Source organism: Bos taurus, chromosome 5 (genome assembly GCF_002263795.3).
Source record: "Bos taurus isolate L1 Dominette 01449 registration number 42190680 breed Hereford chromosome 5, ARS-UCD2.0, whole genome shotgun sequence".
Taxonomy (NCBI): Eukaryota; Metazoa; Chordata; class Mammalia; order Artiodactyla; family Bovidae; genus Bos; species Bos taurus.
In genome coordinates, this window is record NC_037332.1 from 113,307,562 (window position 1) to 113,331,049 (window position 23,488).

General features: G+C 57.1%; 1 protein-coding gene across 11 annotated transcripts in view; it reads right to left on the minus strand.

The window, feature by feature from the left end:
* Positions 1 to 2,960: 2,960 nt before the first annotated feature.
* The window catches only part of NFAM1 (NFAT activating protein with ITAM motif 1), a 37,268-nt gene continuing 16,740 nt past the window's right edge, over positions 2,961 to 23,488 (minus strand). For 8 of the 11 annotated variants that reach the window (XM_059887175.1, XM_059887173.1, XM_059887179.1 and 5 more), the window contains 5 exons: positions 20,693 to 21,022; positions 19,415 to 19,527; positions 13,968 to 14,066; positions 4,771 to 4,857; positions 3,470 to 4,572 (listed from right to left, as the gene is read on the minus strand). In XM_059887175.1, the coding sequence (XP_059743158.1) occupies positions 4,495 to 4,572; positions 4,771 to 4,857; positions 13,968 to 14,066; positions 19,415 to 19,527; positions 20,693 to 21,022 (707 nt within the window). In that variant the 3' untranslated portion in view covers positions 3,470 to 4,494. Of the gene's footprint in view, positions 3,425 to 3,469; positions 4,573 to 4,770; positions 4,858 to 9,035; positions 9,317 to 13,967; positions 14,067 to 19,414; positions 19,528 to 20,692; positions 21,023 to 23,488 lie in introns of those variants that run through there. The other 3 variants (XM_059887176.1, XM_059887172.1, XR_009494703.1) reach the window with 2 other exon arrangements.

A 23,488-nucleotide genomic window follows, 5' to 3' on the forward strand; every position in this document is an offset into this window, starting at 1 on the left:
GCCCGACGTCCTGATTGTCACTGAAGCCGGGGCTCAGGTGGAAGTGGCTGCTTGGAGCTGGAGCTGGGGTTCAAGAGAGGCGAAGGCAGCTCCTCCCTCCTCTTCTCCACGCACTCAGCGTCCACTCAAGCCTGCCCTCCAGGAGCTCAGTTCCAGGCTCCTCTGCCCCTCCTCCCCACCACAGCCACCTGCACCCCCCGCCCTGCAGTCATCTGCTGCCCCTTACCCCTGCCCGGCCTGTCTCCGCAGTCCTGGCTCAGTCCTGGGGGCTGGAGGATGGGGGGCTTGGTCTTCCTGGCCCCAAGTAGGGGGTCCCAGAACATTCTCTTCTGAGCATGACCCCTCCCCCTCCCTGCCTCTCTCCTCACTCACTGAAGACCCCAGCGAGCACCCAGCTCGGCCACCACTGACATCTGTGTCCACAAGAAGGATGATGGGGGACTGCCCTGGTGGTCCAGTGGCTAAGACTCTGATCTCTCAATGCTGGGGCCCTGGGTTTGATCCCTGGTTGGGGAACTAGATCCCACATGCCGCAACTAAGGCCCTGTGAGCCAAATAAATAAAAATTAATATTAAAAAAAGGTGACACGTCGGTCCCTGAGGGCCTCACAGGCCGCCTGGAAGAGCTGGCATTTTGCTCCAGGTGAGGTGGGGACCGTGGAAGGTTTTGAGCCCAAGGAAGGTCAAGGTCCCATGTACCTCTCACCAGGATCCTTCAGCTGCCTCATGGACAGGGGACTGCGGGGCCTAGGCCAGGGCAGGGGGTCGCTGTCCCTCCTGGCTCCCTGCATTATCCCCGGGGCCTGGCCAGGCGGCCTCCTCCTGCTCTCACTGGCTTCGGCTTTTCCCAGAGTGGCTCCGCGGCCCCGTGGGCAGTGTTCTGCCTCACCCCGACCCCAGCTCCGGGCTCTGCGTCGGGCCGTGGGAGTCAGGAGACTGGAGGGCAGCTTTGCTCAAGGCAGTTTTCCTCCTTAAACAGTTTGTTAAACCGCCTTCTGGGGGCCAGGGGCCTCTGCATCCCCCACCCCCACCCCAGCCCCATAATCCAGTTCAGAGCTCTCATTGCTGTGCTCGGAGGCTGGGCCTGGAACCGAGCTGGGAGGATGTGGACTGTCCTGTGAGCCCGGCGGGGCCTGTGAGCCCAGGGTGGGTCCTGTGAGCCCAGGGGGTCCCATGAGCCCGGGGGGGTCCTGTGAACCTAGGGGGTTCCTGTGAGCCCGGCGGGGCCTGTGAACCCAGCGGGCCATGAGCCTGAGGGGGTTCCATGAGCCCGAGGGGGTCCTGTGAACCCAGGGGGGAGTCCTGTGAGCCCAGCGGGGCCCGTGAACCCAGCAGGCCCTGTGAGCCGGGGGGGGGTGTCCTGTGAGTCCAGGAGGGGGGGTCCCGTGAGCCTGGGGGGAGTCCCATGAGCCTGGGGGCAGGGTTTCTGTGACCCCAGGGAGGCCCCATGAGTCTGGGGGGGTGGTCCTGTGAACCCAGGGGAGTCCTATGAGCCCAGGAGGGGGGGTCCTGTGAGCCCAGGGGGTTCCTGTGAGCCCAGGAGGGGGGTCCTGTGAGCCCAGGAGGGGGTCCTGTGAGCCTGGCTGGGGGGCTCCCATGAGCCTGGGGGCAGGATTCCTGTGAGCCCAGGGAGGCCCCATGAGTCTGGGGGGAGGGTCCCATATGTCTGAGGGGGGTCCTGTGAACCCAGGGGGGTCCTATGGGCCCAGGAGCAGGGTCCCGTGAGCCCAGGGAGGGTCCTGTGAGCCCAGGCAGGGTCCTGTAAGCCCAGGGGGGTCCTGTGAGCCTGGGGAGGCGGTATGAGCCTGGGGAGAGGGTCCCGTGAGTCCAGGGCGGGTCCTGTGAGTCCAGGGGTGGGGGGCCCCTGCTGCCCTAGCAGAGGGACTGGGGCTTCTTCTGGACATCGGTCTACGGCCCTGGGCCCGCTCCCCCAGCCCTTCTATCCCTGCAGGGCCTGGGCTGGGGTGGGTACTGACCTGCTGAGCAGACGCTGTTGCCCATAACCACCCTCGCAGGCAGGCTGGGGTCTGGGCGCCCAGGCCCCTGAGGGACCTCTGGGGCAGCCCTGGGTGTGGGGAAGGAGTACGGGCAAGCAGGGGAGGTGAGGAGGGGAGCGGGGGAGCAGGGGAGGAGGGTGCAGAGCCTGGCGGCCCGGTGCTCCCAGCCTCAGCCCTGGTCGGCCCACGAGACGGGGTGCCACGGGCGCAGCTGAAGGTGAAACAACGGGTCACAGGAACATGCTCGGGCAGCAGAAAGGGCTCAGGATCAGACACTGAGGAGCCGCGGGCCTGAGCTTCTGCCTCACTAAGGGCCCCTCTGTGCTCCCCAGGGACAGCCCCAGGAACCAAGCCATGCAGCTAGGCAGGGATGGACAGGGGTGGCCTCGGGCAGCTGGGCAAGCAGGGAAGGGACTGGTCTGCCCCGATCCCCAGGGGGCAGGGCTGGAGCCTAAGGCAGATGAAGAGGAGGAGGAGGGTGGGGTGGGGACAGGCCAGGTAGAGGGGGCTCCGGGGAACCGGGCTGCAGGGTGGACTGAGGCACCGCTGAGGCCCTGGGGGTGGGGAGCTTTGAGGAGGGGGGCATTGGGAGGCAGCAGTTGGCATGCTGAGTGTCGGGGGCAGACTGAAGGGTAAACAACCTTGGGGTCCCCGCCCCGTGGGGGGAGGCAGACCCTGAAGTCAGTGCTGAGGAGGCAGAGAGCGTCAGTCTGTCCGGCCCCTGTCTTGCCAGCACCCTCCTCCCTATCCCCTGATGCCCAGATCTCCCTCCTCACTTGCATGTGCCCTGACCCTCCCAGCCTCAGGCCCCCAGACCGATGACCACCTCCTGGGCCTCCAGCTTGGTCTCCCAGCCCAGCCTCCACATGGTTCATTCTCGCTCACACCCTGTACCTCCTGCGCCGGCCCCCGGTTCCACTTTGCACAGCTGCTTTGTCTTTGGCCTAACTGGGGGTGGGGGCCTTTTGTATAGTTGCTCTTTTATTCATCTACTCTGCGATGCGTGTGCACACAGTACTGGGTCCCTGCTGGAACCTCCTGGTGGTTCAGGCTGGTACAAGAGAGCCTGAGTGTCCCTAGAGGGTGAGGAGGGCCCCAGGGATGGGAGGTGTCCAAGAGGGCCCTTGGAGATGGAGGGAGTGCCCACCTGCAGACGGAACAGCTTGGGCAGAAGCCTGGAGACGTGGCACACTTGAGGGGCATGACTGGGCTGCGGAACGGGCGTGGGGGCCAGCCTCTTAAATGTGGGAGTGAGGTGATGGGGTACCCAGCAGCCTCACTTCTAATACAGATCAAGTTCCCTGGAGGGAGAGGCTGCCCCAGGGCCTCTGATCCAGGGCAAGATCTGTGGGCAGGCAGAGCTCATCCTAGAGATTTTCATAGACCAGGTTAAATTCACCATCACCCTCAAATTTATGCTGTTTCTCCTGGAAAGGAAAAAAGAAAGAAATGAACAGTAGGGAGGGGAAAGATAAATTTGCACTAATTTAGTTTTGGGCAAAGGAGACAAATAGGTGGCTTTCTAAGTAGCTTTGACCGGGAGCCCTGTTCTTGTCCCCAAGCCCACCTCACCAGCCTCCTCTCCTGTCCTCCCACCCCATGCCTGCTCTCTGCTCTCCAGCCCCACAGGCCCCTTCTTTCCTGCCTTAGGCCTCCCCAGATGCTCTTCTCTCCTCTTGGGGTGCTCCCAGGACCCTATCTGTTCCCCGATGACCTCCTCCTCACTCTACAGAGCTCAGCTTAGCACACCAAGAGCCCCCTCCTCAACTCTGGGCTAGTCCCTCCCCAGAGCCCACCATTCACAGATGTTTCTATGTGTCTGTAAGAATCCATGACTGTTCCTGCAGACCCGGGGATGCTGGGGAACTGGGACAGGGTCTAGTTGTCCTGGTCAGGACCTCAGGGCCTGGCATACAGTGGTCACTCCCTGGGATGGCCCAGACAACCTTGGGGGTCCCAGGGTGGGGAAGCCTTGCCTCCAGTCACAGCCTAGTTCAGAGATGACCGTAGAAAGAGCTTTGAGAATAGGAGATTCAACAGAGTCGGCCTATGCTAGGGGGCCCAAGCACCTGCCCCCCACTTCCTGATGGTTCTTCCAAGGTGCCCAGCCACGGTCCTTGAGCCCCTTGCACTTGATGGTGTCCAGAGCTCTGGTATAGATGCTACTTAACTTGGAACTCATTTGAATTCATGGGCAGTTGGTTTTGCAGGAAAGTGTCACGCATCCACTTGACAGATGAGCAGACTGAGGTTTAAGAGAGACTCATGATCAAGGGATGTGCCTTAGCCCCCTTCATAAAATAAAGCCCTGTCCAGGCCTGCCCCTGCTGCCGCCAGCACAATCCCCAGCCACCTTCAGCCTGGGGGCAGCGAGAAGCCTCACACCCCTGCCTGACTGACCGGCGTAGATGCTCTACCGTGCCCAGTGGTGGTTACGCTTGCTCCCTTGCACGGCGCCTACTGGGTCGCAGTACCATCTGCAATCCTCATGGCAAGTCTAGGAGGTGAATGTTCTCAGGGTCCTCAGCTTACAGATGTGGGCACAGAGCTTAGCCGCTTGGCCAGGGCGGCAGAGCTGGAAAGGGGTGGTGCCGGGGTGGTGGGTAAACCCACCAAGCCTCCTAAGCACCAGGTCAGCCGCCTCGGGGAGGGCTCTGCTTCAGCAGTGGGTGGCTCACCCCCACCCCCGGCACATGGCAGGCACTTCCCAGATGAGGGGCAGGACACACGGAAGGAGTGGAGGAGCCAGGCCCGCTGCCCCGGCCCTGCGTACCTGGGAGAGCAGGCCCTGGGAGGTGGGCGGGCTGCCGGCTTCACTCTGGATGCAGTCGTAGACCTCGGTCTCTCGGCGCTGTAGGTCCTGCAGGAGACCGTGAGGTCAGGGGATGCCCGTGGTGCCCAGTCTCACTCCTCTCGGTCACACGGCAGCGCCTTTGCACCCACCGTTCCCTCTTGGGGCCATCTCACCCCTCCCCCGTTTGCACAGTGCCACTCCTCTGGGTGCCCCCTGCCACCCCCTCCCACCACCTCAAGCCTCTCGTAGAGCCTGTGCTCAGCCCGGCGGGCTCTCCGGGCCTCCAGCTCGCTGGCAAGAGGAAGGGCCCTGGCCCACACTCACTGTCGCCTGTCCTCAGGGCCTCAGGCACCTGGCAGCCAGCAGTCCCCGACGTGACTCCTATGGCCAAGGCTTCAATAGGAGCTCTGCGAACATCCCCCCTCACTCCCTGGACCAAAGCCCATCCCTCCACCCCTCTAGGTCTCCCTTGACCCCTCCCACCAGCCTGTGCTCACAAAGGACCTAGGCTCACACTGGAATCACACTCCTTTCCTGCAGAGGGGCTTGGTCTGTCTCTAGGTCACCATGGCTGCGGTTGGGACCCTTGGAGAACAACCCTGAGTGAGCTGTGGTGACAGGGCTCCTCGCTCACCTGGGTGTGTGTCTTAGGGCCACACTGACTCTTGGTCCAGCTATGAACAGCCTGACCAGAGGCCTCAGGGTGGTATTAATAAAAAGAAATGATTTCTTGTTTGAAATCAGACAAGATTAGGCTCAACTCTCGGCTCTGACATCTGCCAGCCACAGGCAACCGGGAGCCTTCCTGTGCCTCAGTTTCCTCATCTGTAAAATGGGGATAACTGTGTCCATCTTGCAGGCTCAGTGGATGACTATATGAGATACTGTGCACGAAGGGCCCAGCACAGGGTCTAGTGAGTCACATGTGCTTAATAACGATTGAGTGATCATCAAGGGGGGCTTGGTGCCTCCCTGCTCTCTCTGCAGTCACAGCCTAGACCCTCCCTCAAACCCTGATGGGCACCAGGGTGGATGCTGCTCCTTGGGAACTGTTGGAGCAGAGCCACCAACAGCCTAAGCAAAAGGCAGGAACCTTTCCTTCCCACGTGTACATGTCATATGGATGCCGGCTGGTTGCCAAGGAGGTGGTTTCCCTGGCAACAGGCAAGCAGGGGTTGCTGAGGAAGGCTGGAGAGACAGGTGGTACTCTGAGGCAAGAGAAGGGAGGGGAGGTAAAGAGGGGTGGGAGGAGGCTCCGAAGCAGCGGGGCATGAAAACCTGTGTAATAAACCATTTGGCACTTGGGAGACCCTCACTTCAAGGGCATCACACACAGGGATGCTGCCCTAGGGACCTCCGAGTCAGAAAGAGGGAGGGTCTTGGAAGAGGGGCTTCCGACCTGCCGGTGGGAGCAGGGAGGCCACGGGGAGGATCCCCAATTCCATTGAAAGGCATCTTCTGAGACCTGCTCTGGCCTGTTGGGCTCTCACACCTGCCCAAAGCACCAGCCACCGCCAGCAAGCCTGATACACGGGGTGTGGGTCTCCCCAGCGGCCCTGGCCCCCACCCTCCATCCACCCAGTCCTGGATCTCCAAAGATCTGACAGCCGCCCTCCCACCAACCTGGATGTTCCTAGTCACAGAGAGAAGCAAGAAAAAGGGCCTCTTTGCCGACATGCTGGCAGAGGACCAGATCTCGGGGCCCCCAGAGGGTCCCCTTCTCCCTCAGTGCCCATGGGCCGCCCACCACATATCAGCCCAGAGATGCCCGGAGCTGTCTGAGGTCTCACAGCTCCTCCTGCCCTCTGTGCTGTGTGCTCCCACGGGCCTGGGCACACTGCTAAGTGATTTCCAAGCCAGAGAAGAGCATCCTGACCCGGGGGCCCCGCAGGCCTCTGACCCACCCTGGCGGTGGTCAGGCTGTGGGCAGGAGCAGCTGCAGGGCTGAGGACAGGACGGCTGCAGAAGCTGCTGCCAATTAGCAGCTGCTGAGTGAAGCCTTTGACAAGCCCTGACCTGCTGGGCTGCATCTGCATGCCGGCTGTGACCTGCATCACTAGGCTGTGAAATGCAGGCAACCTTGTCAACAGGATACCTTCTTGGCCTTCCGGGGAGGGGGTGATGGGGGCCGCCTCCCTCCGCCGGGAGAAGGCCAGGCCTCTGAACCGGCTGCCAGGCTGGGCTGGGCTGCTGCTGTGCTGTCAGGGCTGGCCTGGGCAGCGCTGGGGTGTGCCACGCTGCTGTGCTGTGCTTTGGGCTGAGGCTGGGCCGGGCTGGGCCACTCGTCTGGGATCCAGGCCCCCCGAGCCCTTTGCCTCCTGCCGCCCTGTATGGACAGTGGTGCTGAGCTGAGTGGTCATCAGCCCTGGCAGAGGGGTGAAGTCAGCGCCGAGGCCTTTGTCCGGGTGGGCTGAGGTCAGAAGTCAGCGGCCCTGGGCCAAGACCTAATCTGAGGGTCCTGGACATTGATTCCCCTAGTAATACCCACATCTGTCACCAAGGAAACACAAGAACTGTGTCTCATGGACACCTGAAATTTGCCTGATGCCCTCTGGGGGCTTCCCTTGTGGCTCAGCTGGTAAAGAATCTGCCTGCAATGCAGGAGACCTGTGTTTGATCCCTGGGTTGGGAAAACCCCTTGAAAAAGGGAAAGACTACCCACTCTGGTATTCTGGCCCAGAGAATTCCATGGACTGTAAAGTCCATGGGGTTGCAAAGAGTCGGACATGACTGAGCAACTTTCACTCACTTCACTCTGGGGGCAGATCCAGGAGCCCTGTTCAGCAAGAAGCGATACTTAGGAGGGACGGAGCACTTCTGCTCTAGGTCAGGATCCTGGCATGTCTGAAGTGAACGGCCCACGGCACTAACAGGAGTCCAGGAAGGCAGGGCTGGGCTAGGCCTCCAGTGAAGGCCTCATGTGCCAGCTAAGGAGCTGGCAGTGGGGAGTCACTGGAGGTTTCTGGGTGGGAAGCGATGGCATCAGGGGTGTGCTGGAAAGGCTCCTCTTCCTGCCAGGAGGAGCAGGAGGGCTGGAGGCTGAGCACGAGAATGAGGGCGCTGGACCAGGCGGAAGCTGGAGCAGAGCTGAGGGGAGGCATCCATGGCGCCCCACGTTTGCCATGGAGTGCCCACTCTGCCCAGCACGGAGCCTCCAGGCACCCGGGAGCTAAGAGCAGGCTTCCACTCAGCTGACTGCTGAGCGCCTGCTACATGCGGGGCCCTGGGGTCCCAGACAGACCACAGTCAGAAAGCAAACAGTGGTCGTAAGGGCCACGGAGAGACCTGGAGAAGGAAGGGAAGGAGGCTGGGTTACAGCAGGGGCAGGTGGGGGTGTTGAGGTGGGGGATGAGGAGGTCAGAAAGGCCTCCCTGCAAAGGTGCCCCCTGTGCAGGGAGATGGGAGCGAGGGAGGGGCCCCACGACAGCTCCAGACAGAACCCCGGAGAGGGGGGGCGCACACACAGCCAACACCAAGGCCCCACCACAAGATGGAGAAATCCACCTCACTAGACGGTCGTGAGTGTGATCCGCAGACCTCCAGCTCCAGGGATCATCAGCACTGACCCAGGGCCCGGCTGCTGGGCTCTGAGACCCAGCATTCGTGTGCACAGAGGCCACACCCCCGTGGGCTGCCCCAGCCAATGGCTGAGCCCGGCAGGGATGCCATCCCTGCCTCTCCCGCCCTGGGAGACCCCTGAGCCCCTCTGACCAGGCTCCCAGGGGCCTTGCTGAAGCGTCCATAGACTGTGCGCAGGTCAGCACATCCTCTCTGCCTTCCTTTGCCCTTTTCTTTACCCAGAACCAGATCTTCATCAGCTCTCCCAGTCGTTTCCATTTGTTCTCACAGGTGGTCCCCCGAATACCACTATCACACACTTACTCCTGCCCTGGTGTCTGCTTCTCAGAGGACTGAGGCTCACCAAGGGCTCAGAGCAGAGAGGGATGGGACCTATGTTTGGAGGGCGTGACTCCGCTGCTGCTGATCAGAGCACAGACGGTGGGGCTAGGGTAATAACGGGCCAGCTGATCAGAAACCAACTGCAGGAGGACTTCCCTGGTGGTCCAGTGGTTAAGACTCCACGTTCCCAACGCAGGGGCCCGGGTTCAGTCCCTGGTCAGGGCACTAGATGCCACAGCTAAGACCTGACACAGCCAAATACGAGAGAGAGAGAGAGAAAGGAAGGAAGAAAGAAGGAGAACCCAAATGGAGGGCTCCAGGCAAGAAATGGTGGTGGTACCCACCAGCATCAGCCCTGGAGGGTGAGAAGATTCAGATTCCGGATATGTCTGGAGTTAAGTTGTGCTGATAGACCTGACAGGAGCAGTGATGCAAGGAGACAAGGAAAGGACAGCTTCAGAATGTTTAGCCTGAGCAACAGGAAGGTGGAGCGATCACTCCCTGCATTAGGAGGACTGCGGGAAGAGGCGGTTCCATGGGTGAAGAACCGGAGACTGGTCTGAGAGAGAAGCTGATGAGGGGTCCAAACAGAGCTGGGTTCCGGCGTTCAGAGGTGGTGTCTGGGCTGAACATAGAAATGAGGGAGCTGTCAGAGTGTCAGATCAGATCAGATCAGATCAGTCGCTCAGTCGTGTCCGACTCTTTGCGACCCCATGAATCGCAGCACGCCAGGCCTCCCTGTCCACCACCAACTCCCGGAGTTCACTCAGACTCACGTCCATCGAGTCAGTGATGCCATCCAGCCATCTCATCCTCTGTCGTCCCCTTCTCCTCCTGCCCCCAATCCCTCCCAGCATCAGAGTCTTTTCCAGTGAGTCAACTCTTTGCATGAGGTGGCCAAAGTACTGGAGTTTCAGCTTCAGCATCATTCCTTCCAAAGAAATCCCAGGGCTGATCTCCTTCAGAATGGACTGGTTGGATCTCCTTGCAGTCCAAGGGACTCTCAAGAGTCTTCTCCAACACCACAGTTCAAAAGCATCAATTCTTTGGCACTCAGCCTTCTTCATAGTCCAACTCTCACATCCATACATGACCACGGGAAAAACCATAGCCTTGACTAGACGAACCTTTTTTGGCAAAGTAATGTCTCTGCTTTTGAACATGCTACCTAGGTTGGTCATAACTTTCCTTCCAAGGAGTAAGCGTCTTTTAATTTCATGGCTGCAGTCACCATCTGCAGTGATTTGGAGCCCAGAAAAATAAAGTCTGACACTGTTTCCACTGTTTCCCCATCTATTTCCCATGAAGTGGTGGGACCGGATGCCATGTCAGAGTGTAGACGGTCTCAAAAGGTTGAGGCTGCATGAAATCACCCAGGGAGGGGAGAGAAGCTCAAAGAGAAAGGGTTCCAGGCCTGGATTCCAACATTTAGAGGTCAGGATTCCTCTGGTTTCTAAGAAGGAACCAGTGAAGGAGGCTGAGGATGTATGGCCGTGAGTCAGAGAGACATCACGGGAGGGTGGAATGTTCTGGAAGCAAGTAGAGAAAGTGTGTCCAGGAGGAGGGAGCGCTTGCTGGCCTCAGACACTGCAGCTCACCAAGGAAGAGGAGGACCCAGCGGACCACTGGGTTTAATATCGTGGAGGCCAACAGCGACCTTGAGAAGGAAGGCTTTGGTGGGCAGAGAGAACAGGTGGGCAGAAAGCCTAAGTGGGTCAGAAAGGAGAGAGAGAGAGAAACTGAAGGCAGAATTTTGACAGACCTGTTAATATGAGTCATGGAAAAAGAGCAGGGTCACTGGAGGGGCTGTGGGCTCAAAACGAGAAACTGAAGATGGAAGGAATCATAACATGTTTGCAAACTATACATGGAAAACAGTACATCAGCCCTATGTCAGATTATGGAACCAAGACTCAGAAAGTTTAAGTCGCAGAACTCATGAGCAAAAAAACTAAGCTTTGCACCCCAGTCTCTCTGGCTCAATCCAAATTCATGCTCCTTAATCGGTCAATTTTCACAGACAAACACACACACACACACGAATTGGAGTAGGATAGCCTTTTTTTTTGTCACAATATATCATGAGCATTTTCCCACATGAATAAAAAGCAAAAATTGACATAATTAGAAGGAGAAATATACAATCTACAATCATATGGGCAAATTTTAACTTGATTCACTTAACATCTAATAGACAAAAAGCCAATAAAGATATGGCATACTTTAACAACACAATCAACGAGCTTGACCTCTCTGTCACACAGAACACTCACTCACTCAGCCATGCACAATGCAAGTTCTTTTCAAATGCATTTGAAATGTAAGCTGACCTAAAGCAGATCTCTAAAGACCTCAAAGGACTGAGGTCATACAGAAGGTATTCTCTGATCACAACAGAATTAGTAAGAAATAAAAAACAACGAAACTAGAAAATAATTAAATATTTGAAAATCAAGCAAAACATTTCTAAAATAACTCATGGGGTAAGAAGGAAATCTCAGTGGGAAATTTAAACTGAACAATAACGAAAATATGGCATATGAAAATTTGTGGGATGCAGCTAAAGCCACTTTTAAAGGAAAGTTCATAGCTTTAAGTGCATGAATTAGAAAATCAGTGATCAAAATATCCAAAGAAAATAGAGGAGAGGGACTTCCCTGGTGATCCAGTGGCTAAGACTCTGGGCTCCCAATCCTGGGGGTTGAGTTCAATCCCTGGTCAGGGAATAGATCCTGCCTGCTGCAACTGAGAGTTGGAGTGCCACAACTAAGGATCCTGCACGTCAAAACCAAGACCCAGATAAATAAATACAACACAAGGGAGAAGGCAAGTGGAGAGGGGAAGTACACAAAGGCCTCTTCCCGTGCACTGCCACCACTCCTATTCACCATCACTGTCTGAGGCAGCGCGGTAAGACATACATAAGAAATACAAGGTCTGAAGTTTAAAAAGAAAGAAATGAAACGTCTATCATTCATAGATGACATGGCTGGAGCCACAGAAAAAAAAAAAAAGGAATTTACAGAGAAAGGATTAGAATTAATTAGTGAGTTCAGCCCTGGGTGTTCTTTGGAAGGAATGATGCTAAAGCCGAAACTCCAGTACTTTGGCCACCTCATGCAAAGAGTTGACTCATTGAAAAAGACTCTGATGCTGGGAGGGATTGGGGGCAGGAGGAGAAGGGAATGACAGAGGATGAGATGGCTGGATGGCATCACTGACTCGATGGACGTGAGTCTGAGTGAACTCTGGGAGTTGGTGATGGACAGGGAGGCCTGGCGTGCTGCGACTCATGGGGTCGCAAATAGTCGTACACAACTGAGCGACTGAACTGAACTGAACTGAAACTGAAGTGAGTTCAGCTAGGTTACTCTTTATATAGTCAACATACAAAAATAAATCATATAAAAAATAATCAATCATATCTCAACTTACCAGCAATAGACAATTGGAAAATAGAATGGGCACAACACACATACCCTAAAGCTGCGTTATGAGTGTTAATAAGATGACAGGTGTACCACAGCTCCAGGCATGTAGTAAGTACTCAACTAACGACCCTGACGTCATCATCACGCTTGTTCATGTCATTCTTACCTGCCCAGATCCAACCCTAGCTACTAGGGACAGTTCTCAAGGGCTGGCAGAGTCTGTGGCCTCTCTTCCCAGCTCCTTTCCAACCTTAAAGCCTCTTGAACCACCCAGCAACCTGGCAGGGCCATCGGACCTCTTCCCCACACTTCAGCAAAGTTAGCCTGAGTCTCAAAGAAGTCTAAACACAGGCAAGAAAGATGCTCCATGCAAAAGTGAGTCTCTTCCATTAAAAATAACCGTGGAGAAGGATATTTATTCATGTGAAAAGATGTTCATGAGATATTGTAACATGAACAAAAATAGCAGTACTACTCCAATTTTCTTTAAAAAAAAGTGTGTGTGTGAGTGTGTGTACGGGTCTCTCAGTATGTGTTTACAGAAAAGACTGCAAGGTATAGAAGTCAATGTTACTAGTATTTATCCTGGAAGAAGATAGGTTTAGGAGGATGGTTATTTTCTTCTATTTGATATATATAGAAAGATCGTTGTGTGTGTGTGTGTGTGTGTGTATGGAGAGAGAGAAATGTTTTTATTTAACAGCTGACATCAGAATTCCTCCTAGGGAAAATACCATGATAAGCTGCTGGGAGAAAAGAGACTGTGGGGAAGTCTGGGGCCATGTAGGAAGCAGTGGCTGTTGGAAATTCCCTGGAGTGGGAGTGGGGGCACAGGCCCTGGGAGAGCTGGCAGTGTTGTGTCCCCTTTGGGGTCATCGGTGCTGCCCTGAAGGAACCCTGTCTTCACCTCGTCCCCATCTACCTCATCCTTGATAATCAGGGTCATATTCTGAACACCCTCTGTGTGGGGATTTTTGGACACTGAGGAAAGACCCGTGCTTCATGTTCGGGTCAGGGTGGTGGGGACAGGAACAGCTGGAGCTCATACAGGCAGAGTCCCAGAACATGCCCTGGGGGACCCTGCAGGACCCCCGGCATGGCTGTGCACCTCCCAGGTGTGGAGCCAAGACCCACACCTGGTGGACCTGAAGGTCCCGTAGAGTTGAGACCGCAGCTGACATTGGGTAGCCTTTATTCTTCACTTTCTCAACAATGAGCATATGTTCCTCATTCAGCTAAAATAGATGCAACTGAAAAGGAATGTCTGTCGGCATCCCAGCCCCTGGGCAGACTGGCCACGTGTTGACCAGGTGGGCAGGCCGGCTATGCCTCTGCTTGGCTGTAAGGACATAAAACAATGTGCGTGCATGTGTGTGTGCATGGTGGGGAGGGAGATAGTGAAGAATTGAAACTCCGTGCTCTATTTAGGGTGTGGGACACTGCCTGATTTTTTCCTCTTTTTGTGGTTCTTGTTGCTCCAATGTTGTTTGTGCAATAAAAACAGGAAGGAGTTGGTGAGCTGGTCACTGTCATTTGGTCAGACGGAGGAAATTTCTTCATTCCTCACCACTGTGCCCTGGCCACCCCCTTGTTCCAGAAGTGGAAGGGCGTGCCAAGGACGGCACCCCAGCGGCACCTCCCATCTACGTGTCTGCCAGGGGCCAGGGCCACAAACCTGTAACCCTGGTTCACCTTCACAGAAATCCCACAGGGCAGGAATACTGGTCCCCAGTTCACAGATGAGGAAGTGGAGGCTCGGACTTCGCAGAGAAGTCACACAACTGGAACTCTGACCGAGCCAGGGAACCAGTCCCCAAGTCAGGCCTCAGGGGGTGGAGGACTCACCGTGTAGACGGATTCCGATGGAGGCTGCCCTGGGCTGCTGGTGGCACTGGGGCCCGGGCACCTCTTGGCAGCGTGCTTCCACAGAGCCCAAATCTGTCTCTGGGGGAAAGGAATCAGGGTCATCAGGCCAGACACCAGCAGCTCCCCTTCTCCCCAGACCCCACCAGACCCCACAGAGGAAGGGATGGTAGATACCCATGAGGCCACTCGGAAATTGATCACTCAGCACCTTCCACCCACCTTCTCCTGAGAAGCATGGCAAATACCCGTAATGCGTGCATGCATGCTAAGTCACTTCGGTCATGCCTGACTCTTTGTGACCCTATGGACGGCAGCCCCCCAGGCTCCTCTGTCCATGGGATTTTCCAGGAAAGAATACTGGAGTGGCTTGCCATGCTCTCCTCCAGGGGATCTTCCAGACCCAGGATCAAACCTCCATCTCTTACGTCTCTTGCATTGGCAGGCATTCTTTTTATTTTGTTTTTTTAACCACTAGTGTCAACTGGGAAACCCAAACACCTTCAAGACCTACATCAAATCATTCACCTGCCCGGGGATACTGGAAACGATAAAGATTCCGTTGAGGCACCCCGCCCACCACACAGGGCCTGGTTCTGGGGAGGTGGGTGCTGCAGGGCACAGGGCCAGCGGGGAGAAAGGGTCCCCAGCTACAGGGCCGATTACTGAGGAGGGCTGCTGAGTGAGCACCAGCCAGACCAGGTGTCCAGTCCTCTCTGTCCCTCAGGGGTTCTGCCTTTGCCCCCACTCTGGACATCAGTTTCTTCAGCAATCACCCTCCTTTGATAGAATGTTGCACAGACTCAGGGAACCGATGAGGAAGTAAGTGCTTGCCATGTGTGTGTCACTTAGGTGGCCCTTGGCCATTAACACACACTCGCCAGGCACCTCTAGTGAACCAGGCAGTGTGGACACGGGGGCCCCATCCCTGCCCTCTGGAGCTTAGGACCCAGTGGAGAGATGGACAATGAACCAGCAGTTTTCCCAAGCATGGTTCCTGCACTGACCGACAGAGACAGAGCCTCTGGCTCACAAGAGGAAACAAGTGTCTCGCCTGGCAGAAAGGGCTGTTAAAAACCTGAAGGCTGGGGCTTCCCTGATGGTCCAGGAGTTGAGAATCCACCTGCCAATGCAGGGGACGCGGGAAGATCCCACGTGCTGCGCATGCCGTTGAACCTAGAGCCTGCTCTCGCAGCTAGAGAAAGCCCAGATGCAGCAACGAAACCCCAGTGCAGCCAAAGATTTTTTTTTTTAAGTCCTCTTAGTTTGGAAGAGAGGAAGGAGAGGAAGAGGCAGCAGCAGGTGCTGGGGCCTGAAGGTCTCGAGAAATGAAAAGATGGTCAGCGTGGTCAGAGACGCAAACCTGTCTGGGATGGATCAGGGCAGCTGTGCCGGGCTGCAAGCAGAGGGTGGATGGTGGAAAAGGTCTGAAGGCTGCAAGCAGGACACGCCAGGATCAGAAGGCGGTTTCAGAAAGCTTGTGCTGGGTGCTGCAAGAAACTCTAGTAGCCGAGGATGCGGGGGCGGTGGGGTGGGTGGGGGCCTTCCGGGAGGCGGGGCTCTGGGAGCCGGAGGCCGTGCAGAGGCAGAAGGAGGCTGTCCACACGCCCCCCTCTCATCGCAGGCACCGTGCTGCCAACAGTGGAGTAACAACAGCCTCATCTCGGGGCAGGAGCTAATTAAAAACCCTGGCCGCCTGCCAGTCCCTAGCCCATTTACTTGGGATTAGCTCTCGAGAGCTACTTAACTCTCCGGCAGAAGCCAGCGCCATCCCCAGTCACAGCATAATAATGGGTCAGGGCTAGGACAGAGCCTCACTGGGTGCCAGGTGGGGCTCTAAATGCGCGAGCTGCCTGACCTCCTGCGCCCCTCCACAACCTGCAAGACCAGTCTTCACACGCATCCCTGTTCCACACAGGAGGCTCTGAAGGCTCAGAGAGGGCTGGCAACTTGCCCGAGGCCATAGAGCCAGAAGCGGCAGGGGCAGGATTTGAACCCAGGTCTGTGTGATTGACCAAGATGCTGCCCTGACAATACCTGGGGTTTTGGCTCTTCTGGGATGTGTAGGTCTCCCAAACAGACAGATGCAGACATTCAGGCAGCACTTTATAGTTTACAAAGAATTCTAGGACTTATTCTTGCTAAATCTCTAAGTAAGTCATGTCCAACTCCTTGCAATCTCATCGACTGCAGCGTGCCAAGCTTCTCTGTCCTTCTCTGTCTCCTGGAGTTTGCTCAGATTCATGTCCATTGAGTCAGTGATGCTGTCTAACCATCTCTTTTTGTTACTTTAATTCTCATAATTGCCTGAGGAAGTGGGCATGGAGTTCCTGCTTTCCAGAGGGGGAGACTGAAGTTTGTTCAGCTAGTCGGTGACTGCTTGGATCAAACCCAGGTGCCCTGTTCTCAAATTGAGTGCCCCTCCTCTGTACCACCTGCTTCACTGCCAGAGCTGGTGGGTGTGGGTTCATGGGCAGGGGCTCTCCTGGACTCCTTGGTGACAAGACCCAGGTAGGCCTGGCCTCGTGGTGCTCCACTGAGGCTGGGGGTGGAGGGGGGAGGCCACTGGGAAGGTAAGAGGCACTGTGGGGTCATGAGAAGGAGTCCAGGTCTGCCAGGGGCTGGGACGGACTTCTCAGAGCTTGCTTGTCTGTCCAGAGACAGGAGTGGAGCGTGAGAAAGAATACAGGTCCTGGAAACAGTGCATTGTTTTGCGGTGGAAGTGACGCTCCCTGGAGCCAGCCTTGCCCCATTCGGGTGCCCCGTTCCAGACCATCAGCATGTACCCTTCTGACTGTGATTTTCAAATGAATACACCGTTCAGCTGCTCAGGAAGTCCGTAAAGCCTCTGTTTCCAGCTCTGTAAGGTGGGAGCAATACTGTCACCTTGCCCCCTCGCAGCCTGGCCACCTCAGACTCATCTTTCCGGTCTCAGTGTTCACTACTCCATCATTCCTTGCACGAACACTGTGTGGCAGGCTCCCCCAGACACCAAGCCTGGGGCTTCTTTCTGGGGCTTACACTCTGGTGGGGGGAGAGGCGGTGACACAGAAACAAGGCTGTGGGGGCAGAGTGAGAAGAAGCAAGCGGAACAGGGAGACCCGTATTCTGGGCGAGGGGTGATGGAGGCGTGGGCTGGGGGTTGCAGCTAGATCGTGGACAGACTGCCGGCAGGACGAGCCCAGGGATCAGTCGTGGGGGTGGCAGGGAGACAGGCACAGCACCAGGGCTTCCGGTCTGAACATCTGGAGCATGCTGCTACTTGCTGGGATGATGCTGGCTGCTGGGGACCAAGGAGCGCTGTTCCCGACAAGGTGGGTGCAGATGCCCATGGGCACTTGGATGGAGAAGACGTGATCTGGAGCGCAGGGAGGGCTTGGGGCAGCCACACTGGGTGGGGTTGTAATCCCTGGAGCGTAGCAGTCATGGAAGAGTATAGACAGATGAGGGGAGCTCTGAGGAAGGGGCCTGGGATGTGCCGATATACAGAGGCCACAGAAATGTGGGTGACCCAGCGCAGGGTTCCCCTGGGGATTCCAGAACCAAGGATGGAGTGTGCCATGGAGGAGGGACACCTGCTGTATCCGATGCCCCGCAAGGATGAGGACAGACCAACGTCGGAGGCTGCCTGCTCCAGGAAGCCCACCTTGATCTCACGCTGAGTGGGAGCCCTCGAACTCGCTTTCAGGACAGGACTCATCTACCTCTTCTGAGTCAGTAGCTCCCAGCTTTGATGCGTTTATCAGATGTGCTCCTGGGGTCCTCTGTCCCTTTTCCTCCTCGGCCTCCGAGGTGGGCCAGCCGGCCTGTCTCTGGCTGGGGACCCCACTGCGTACTTTGTTCCTGTGGTCAGCTCAGGGTTCAAACCATGCGGGCCATCCAGTTCTGGAGCAGTGTCTACAGGGTCCACATCCGGATTTGGATGCAGCTCCAGGGAACTCTGGGAAATTCTTCGGCGGCACAAACCCCGCGGCAGCTCCCAGCCTTCCGAGCCCCCTCCCCTTCAAGGCCGGGCTGTCACCCCAGCGCCCCCACCCTCAAGTGCACGGATGACAGCAGGAGGTGCCCTGCACTGTGCTCCCACGAGGGCCAGGCACCTGCTGGCGTCTGGCCAATGTGGTCTCGCCCACCTTTTCACATGGAGGAGGGGATCTGTCCTTAACCCCATTTCTGGAGGAGAAAACTGAGGCTCGGAGAGGGTGGAAACTTGACAAGAGGGCAGGGGCTGCCTCTGTCTTGCCTTCCACCAGGTCTGGCACTTAGGCCAGAGCCTGGCACACACTAAACACTCAGCAGCTATTCCTGGAAGGAGGGGAGGGAAGGCGGAAGGGCGCGGGGAAGGAGGTAGGGGTCTCTGAGGCAGTGTGGCAGGGGGAGGGGCTGGGATAGAAGTCAAGCTGAGGCTTCTGAGGTCCACCCTCTCCTGTCGTCCCCTCTTTAGTGACCTCCTACTCTGCACCACCTTTTTTTTTTTTTGCAGAGCAAGGGCTGAAGTAGGTCAAGTTCTTGCCTGGACACAGCTCGGCCCTCATCCCACCTGTGGAAGACACCTGTGTGCTCACACAGCTATGCCCGGGCTGGGGGTCCGCAAGTTGGGGTGAGTCCCTTGGCACCCCTGCCTCAGATTACTGTGTCCAACACCTAGCCTGCCGCCCGGGGGCTGCTCTGAAGACTCAGAGCCTTCCCACCTGTCCCTATCCTTGGAAGAGCCGCAGTGGGGAAGAAACACATTGTGGGCCGGTCCTCTGAACCTCACTGTTCAGAGCTGTAAAGTGGGAAGAAGTGACGGAGGTCAACTGACCGGAGCATGCAGGGGAGGGTGCCCAGCACCCAGCGGCCCTGAGGAAACGTTCCTTCCTTCCTTCTGGGTTGCCGGGGATCCAGAGAATATGGGTTTCCCCGGTGGTGCTAGTGGAAAAGGAACCTGCCTGCCAATGCAGGAGACATAAGAGACGCTGGTTTGATCTCTGGGTCAAATCTGGTCGGAAAGATCCCCTGGAGGAGGGCATGGCAACCCACTCCAGTATTCTTGCCTGGAGAATCCCCATGGACAGAGGAGCCTGGTGGGCCACAGTCCATAGGATCACACAGAGTTGAACATGGGAAATGCCTTAGCACGCACGCACAGAAGATATGAGATAAGGTTTTGGAAACTTAGAGAGCTAGAAATGGTACAAATGCAGGCCTGCAGCTTCCATCAGACACTCTAAGGAACCTGAGACCCCGGAAAAGACTCAAGAGTCCTGACCTCCCACAACAAGATCAAAAAGGATCTGGTGGCCGTGGGGGTGGGGGTGGGGTGAGGCAGGGGTCCCGGGGGTAAATGGCCCCAAGAAGCACCTATTCCAGGCACCCTTCTTGGGAGGGGCTGTCCCTAAGCCACGGTGAGTAGGGTGGGGGCAGGGTTGCCATGGGTCCTCATCCCCTACCTTCTTCCAGAGAAGCAGGGCCGTGGCCAGAATGCTCAAGACGGCCAGGATGCCGACGAAGCAGAAGAGCAGGAGCTTCTGGGGGCTCTGGGGGGGCTCCTGGTACCCTGTGTCTGGGTGAGGGCAGAGAGGTCAGTTGTCTGGAGAGGTACACCCCACCCCCAGCCCTCCTTACAACTCTCCCTGACTAGGACACCCGGACCCCCCCTCTGCTGAGGTCCTCCACCACCCCACACTAGCCTTGGCCGAGCCCCTTCCTGTGTTCACTGCCTTGATTTTTGGCAGGGGCAAGGACCGCATCCTTCGCTCCTTAGGTGCCCCTGCCTCAAGGCACTGGCTCCCCTGAAAGGCACTTCCGGGGCCTGAGCGAGCCACGTCACCTCCTGGGGTCTCCTGCCTCCCACCCGTGATGTAGTGCTCACACAGGCAGGAGAGGCGAGGTGAAGCAGGGGTTGGGCGGAGTCTGTACCAGGCCTGGCAGGTGCTGCCCTGTGCCAGGGGTAGGCAAGGGCACAGTCCAGCCGTTTCCCTTGAGCCACCCATCCCTTCGTCCACCTCTTTCTCCCTCCATCCCTCCATCCATGTGGCGGACCAAAAAACGGCAGAGCGCCAACCACATGGCAGGCACATGTGTGTCTGGAGTTCAACCAGAACATCCTGCCACCAGGCACCAGCCCTTGCATTCAGGATCCCTCTCTTCCCAAGAAAAGCCTCTGACAGGCGGGGTGTTGCCATGAAGAGCAAGTCCAAGGTCACATCCTGGCAAACCGCAGGACTGGGGGGCCAAGCCCAGGTCCATGGCCTTCTGAAACCCTGGCACGACCAGTGGGAATGGCAGAGCTGGGTCAGAGGGTCATGACTTTGGTGATGGGCTGTTCTTAACTTCTGGGAGTCATTACTCACTCCTCTGAGAATGTGATGAAAACTAGGAATCTGACCCCAGAAAGATGTCCATGAGACGCATGCATGCTCACAGGTCTCCACAAACACACACAGGCCCCCGGGCTCTGTTCCACACTCACACGACCCATGGTGCGAAAGGGACCCCAAGGACAAGGGCCTGCCAGAGGTGGCCAGAGCCAATCCATACCCCAGACTCTGCCCTTTCCACACGAAGGTGGGCATCTCGGCACACCTGTGTGGCTAGGGGCTTCTGGAGGCAGCTCAGCTCTGTTGTGCCAAAGCTGAGCAGGGAGGCAAACATTCCCCACTTCCCTTCCTGTGCCCGCAAAGCCTGCTGCACCCTGTGCCCAGAGAAGAGCCGCAGAGGAAGCTCACCTCTGACCAGGATGAACGTGCCCTCGCCGATCATCCTGGAGTCCTGCCAGTGCACAGAGCAGTAGTAGGTCCCGGTGGCAGACGAGTTAGGCAGCTTGAGGAAGATGGGACAGGCAGTGGTGTGGGTCTGGTTCTCACTGCCTGGACCAGGTTGGCAGCTGATCTTCTTCTCGGAGCTGGTCTGGCCCTGGAGGTCCACGTGGAAGTAGCTGACTCTGAAGTCCTTGAACTTGGGGGTGTAGGGGTAGGTGATGCTGCAGCTGAAGGAGACGGCCCTGTTGGCCAGAGAGACCAGGATGGGGAGGCCGGTATGGGTCACAGACCGCTCTTCTGCCGGGGAAGGAAAGGGACAGAGTGATAGCTTCAGTCCCCATGTCCCCATGAGGACCGGGGCTCACGCTCGCCACGTACTGCATGGATGCAGGTGGTGTGCCGAGTGCTTTTCACACATAACTCTACGCTTCCCAACACACTCAAAGCCGAGTGTGTAAGGGCTCCGTTTTGCAGGAAGAGTCTGGGCTCAGGGGGTCCAGCTGCTAACTCTCAGTTTCTCAGCAGGTGTGGAGGGTAGCTGCAACCCCTCCCCGGGGGCTGGAAGACGCCAGACCCCACACTCCCAACTACCCTCCTTCCCGAAGGTCAAGAAGCCACGTTGGATAAAAAGCACAGGCCTGAGATGACCCAAAGCTGGAGAAGGAGGAGAAGCAAAGAGGAAGGAGGCAAGAAACCAAGTGAAGAAATGCTTCCTGGCAGGAAGAAGCCCTTCTGGGCATAGGCACGCTCTCCCCAGCCTGGAGGAGGCACCAGTGAGGAGAGACAAAGCTTTCCCTGAATCCGAGCTTGGAGAAGAACTTGTACAGTGTTTATAAAATATAGCAAGTGAAAGCAAAAGTTGCTCAGTGGTGTCCGACTCTTTGCGACCCCATGCACTATACAGTCCATGGAATTCTCTAGGCCAGAATACTGGAGTGGGTAACAAACCGCACCCCTAAAAGCAGTTCTCGGACAATGCAGAGGAGTTCCATGGGCTGCCCCATGGCCATGACCGTGACTGAGGCAGTGCTGGGGGAGCTGTCTTCTCCTGGCCCCCACCTAACACCCCTTTCATCAGAAAAGTAAAGTGAAAGTGAAGCCGCTCAGTCGTGTCCGACTCTTTGACTGTAGCCCACCAGGCTCCTCTGTCCATGGGATTTTCCAGGCAAGACGACTGGAGTGGGGTGCCATTTCCTTCTCCAGGGCCTTTCATCAGAGGCACCTAGGAAAACAGTCTGAAAGCTCTCCTGAGGCAGGAGTCTGCCTGGCTGGGCGCCCCACCCTCCTGCAGGCTCTGAGGTGCCCATCAGATTCTGGGCTGGGTCAGCAGTGGCCACCTCCCACACCCGGACTTCAGCTGCCCAAGCCCCCCAGCTGCAGTGTGCCCTGTCCCCCCGCCCACCCCGCACCTTCCTTCTCCCGCAGCCGACCAGCAGACAGTTCTAAATTGAGGTCGGCAGCGAGCCACCGAGAACATGCTGGCCGGGCTGTTAATCGGGAGAAGATCATTCGTTGGAGCCACTTGGAGCGAGCAGCAGGATTTATTTGGTTGTGGAAGTGAGGCGTGGGCCCCCCACCCGCCTGTAGGGGGTGCGGGGCTGGAGAGAGGCCAGGCCGGTTTCTTCTGGGGGCTCCAGCTCAGCCCTGGGCCGGGTCCCCAGGGGAGTGAGGTCAGGCTCCCTGGGGGACCCCAGGACAGGGACAATGGCCCTCCACACCTGATAATTCCTCCAAGCTCAGGCCACACTGATATTTGGAGCTCCAGGGAACAAGCTAGACACCCTCTCCCCTGAAGGACTCAGGCTAGTCCCAGGGGATCGACTGGCACATCTGGATGTCACAGTGGGTCGGCTTTGTCACACGTGATGCTCATGCATGGAGACCCCGCTAAGCCGGTCCCAGGGGCTCCCCCGCTGGAGAGAGGGAGGGGAGAGGACGTTACACTGCACATTATATCTCTGGGCTGGTGGTGGTGACTGTTTAACTATAACAATATTTTAATTTTGTCATAAAACAAGGAGCCTTGAGTCAGGGCTGAGGTTTAAGGCACAGCAGGGACAGGGTGTGGGTACAGAGACTGGAGGAAGGGGTGGTCAGTGATCCCCCAGGGTCCCAGCTGGGCCAGGAAGGACAGGAGGTGAGATGAACAGTACTTACCACCCCCAGCGAGCCCACCCCGTGTCCTTCCTGCACACACAGGCCACCGCCCAGCTCTGCAGCCCCCTCTGCGGTCCCCTCTGCCCAGACCACCACCTCCTCACCCGGCCAACGCCTCCCTAGTCCCCAGATCTCAGCTCAGGAACCACTTGCAACATTTACGCATCTCCTCCCGTTTGGTTCTCGCAATGAAGCTTCAAGGCAGCCCGGCGAGCACAGTGATAGCCTGGTGTTTCCTCATGGGGGTCGGGAGGTTGGAACCCGACCAAAAGTGAAGTGAAAAGTGATAATCGCTCAGTGGTGTCCGACTCTTTGCTATGCTGTGGACTGTGGCCCCCCAGGCTTCTCTGTCCATGGGATTCTCCAGGCAAGAATACTCGAGTGGGTAGCCATTCCCTTCTCCAGGGGATCTCCCCGACCCAGGGATCGAACCCAGGTCTCTCCCATTGCAGGCAGATTCTTTACCATCTGAACCACCAGGGAAGCCCGGAACCCAACCAAAGCCACCAGGAAAGTGGCCGCACTGAGGCCTCTCCCCCTCCCCCAGCACCTCCTCCTGTTCAGGATCCAAGCGGCCATGCCAGGCCCGGGGAGGCTGGCCGTGCT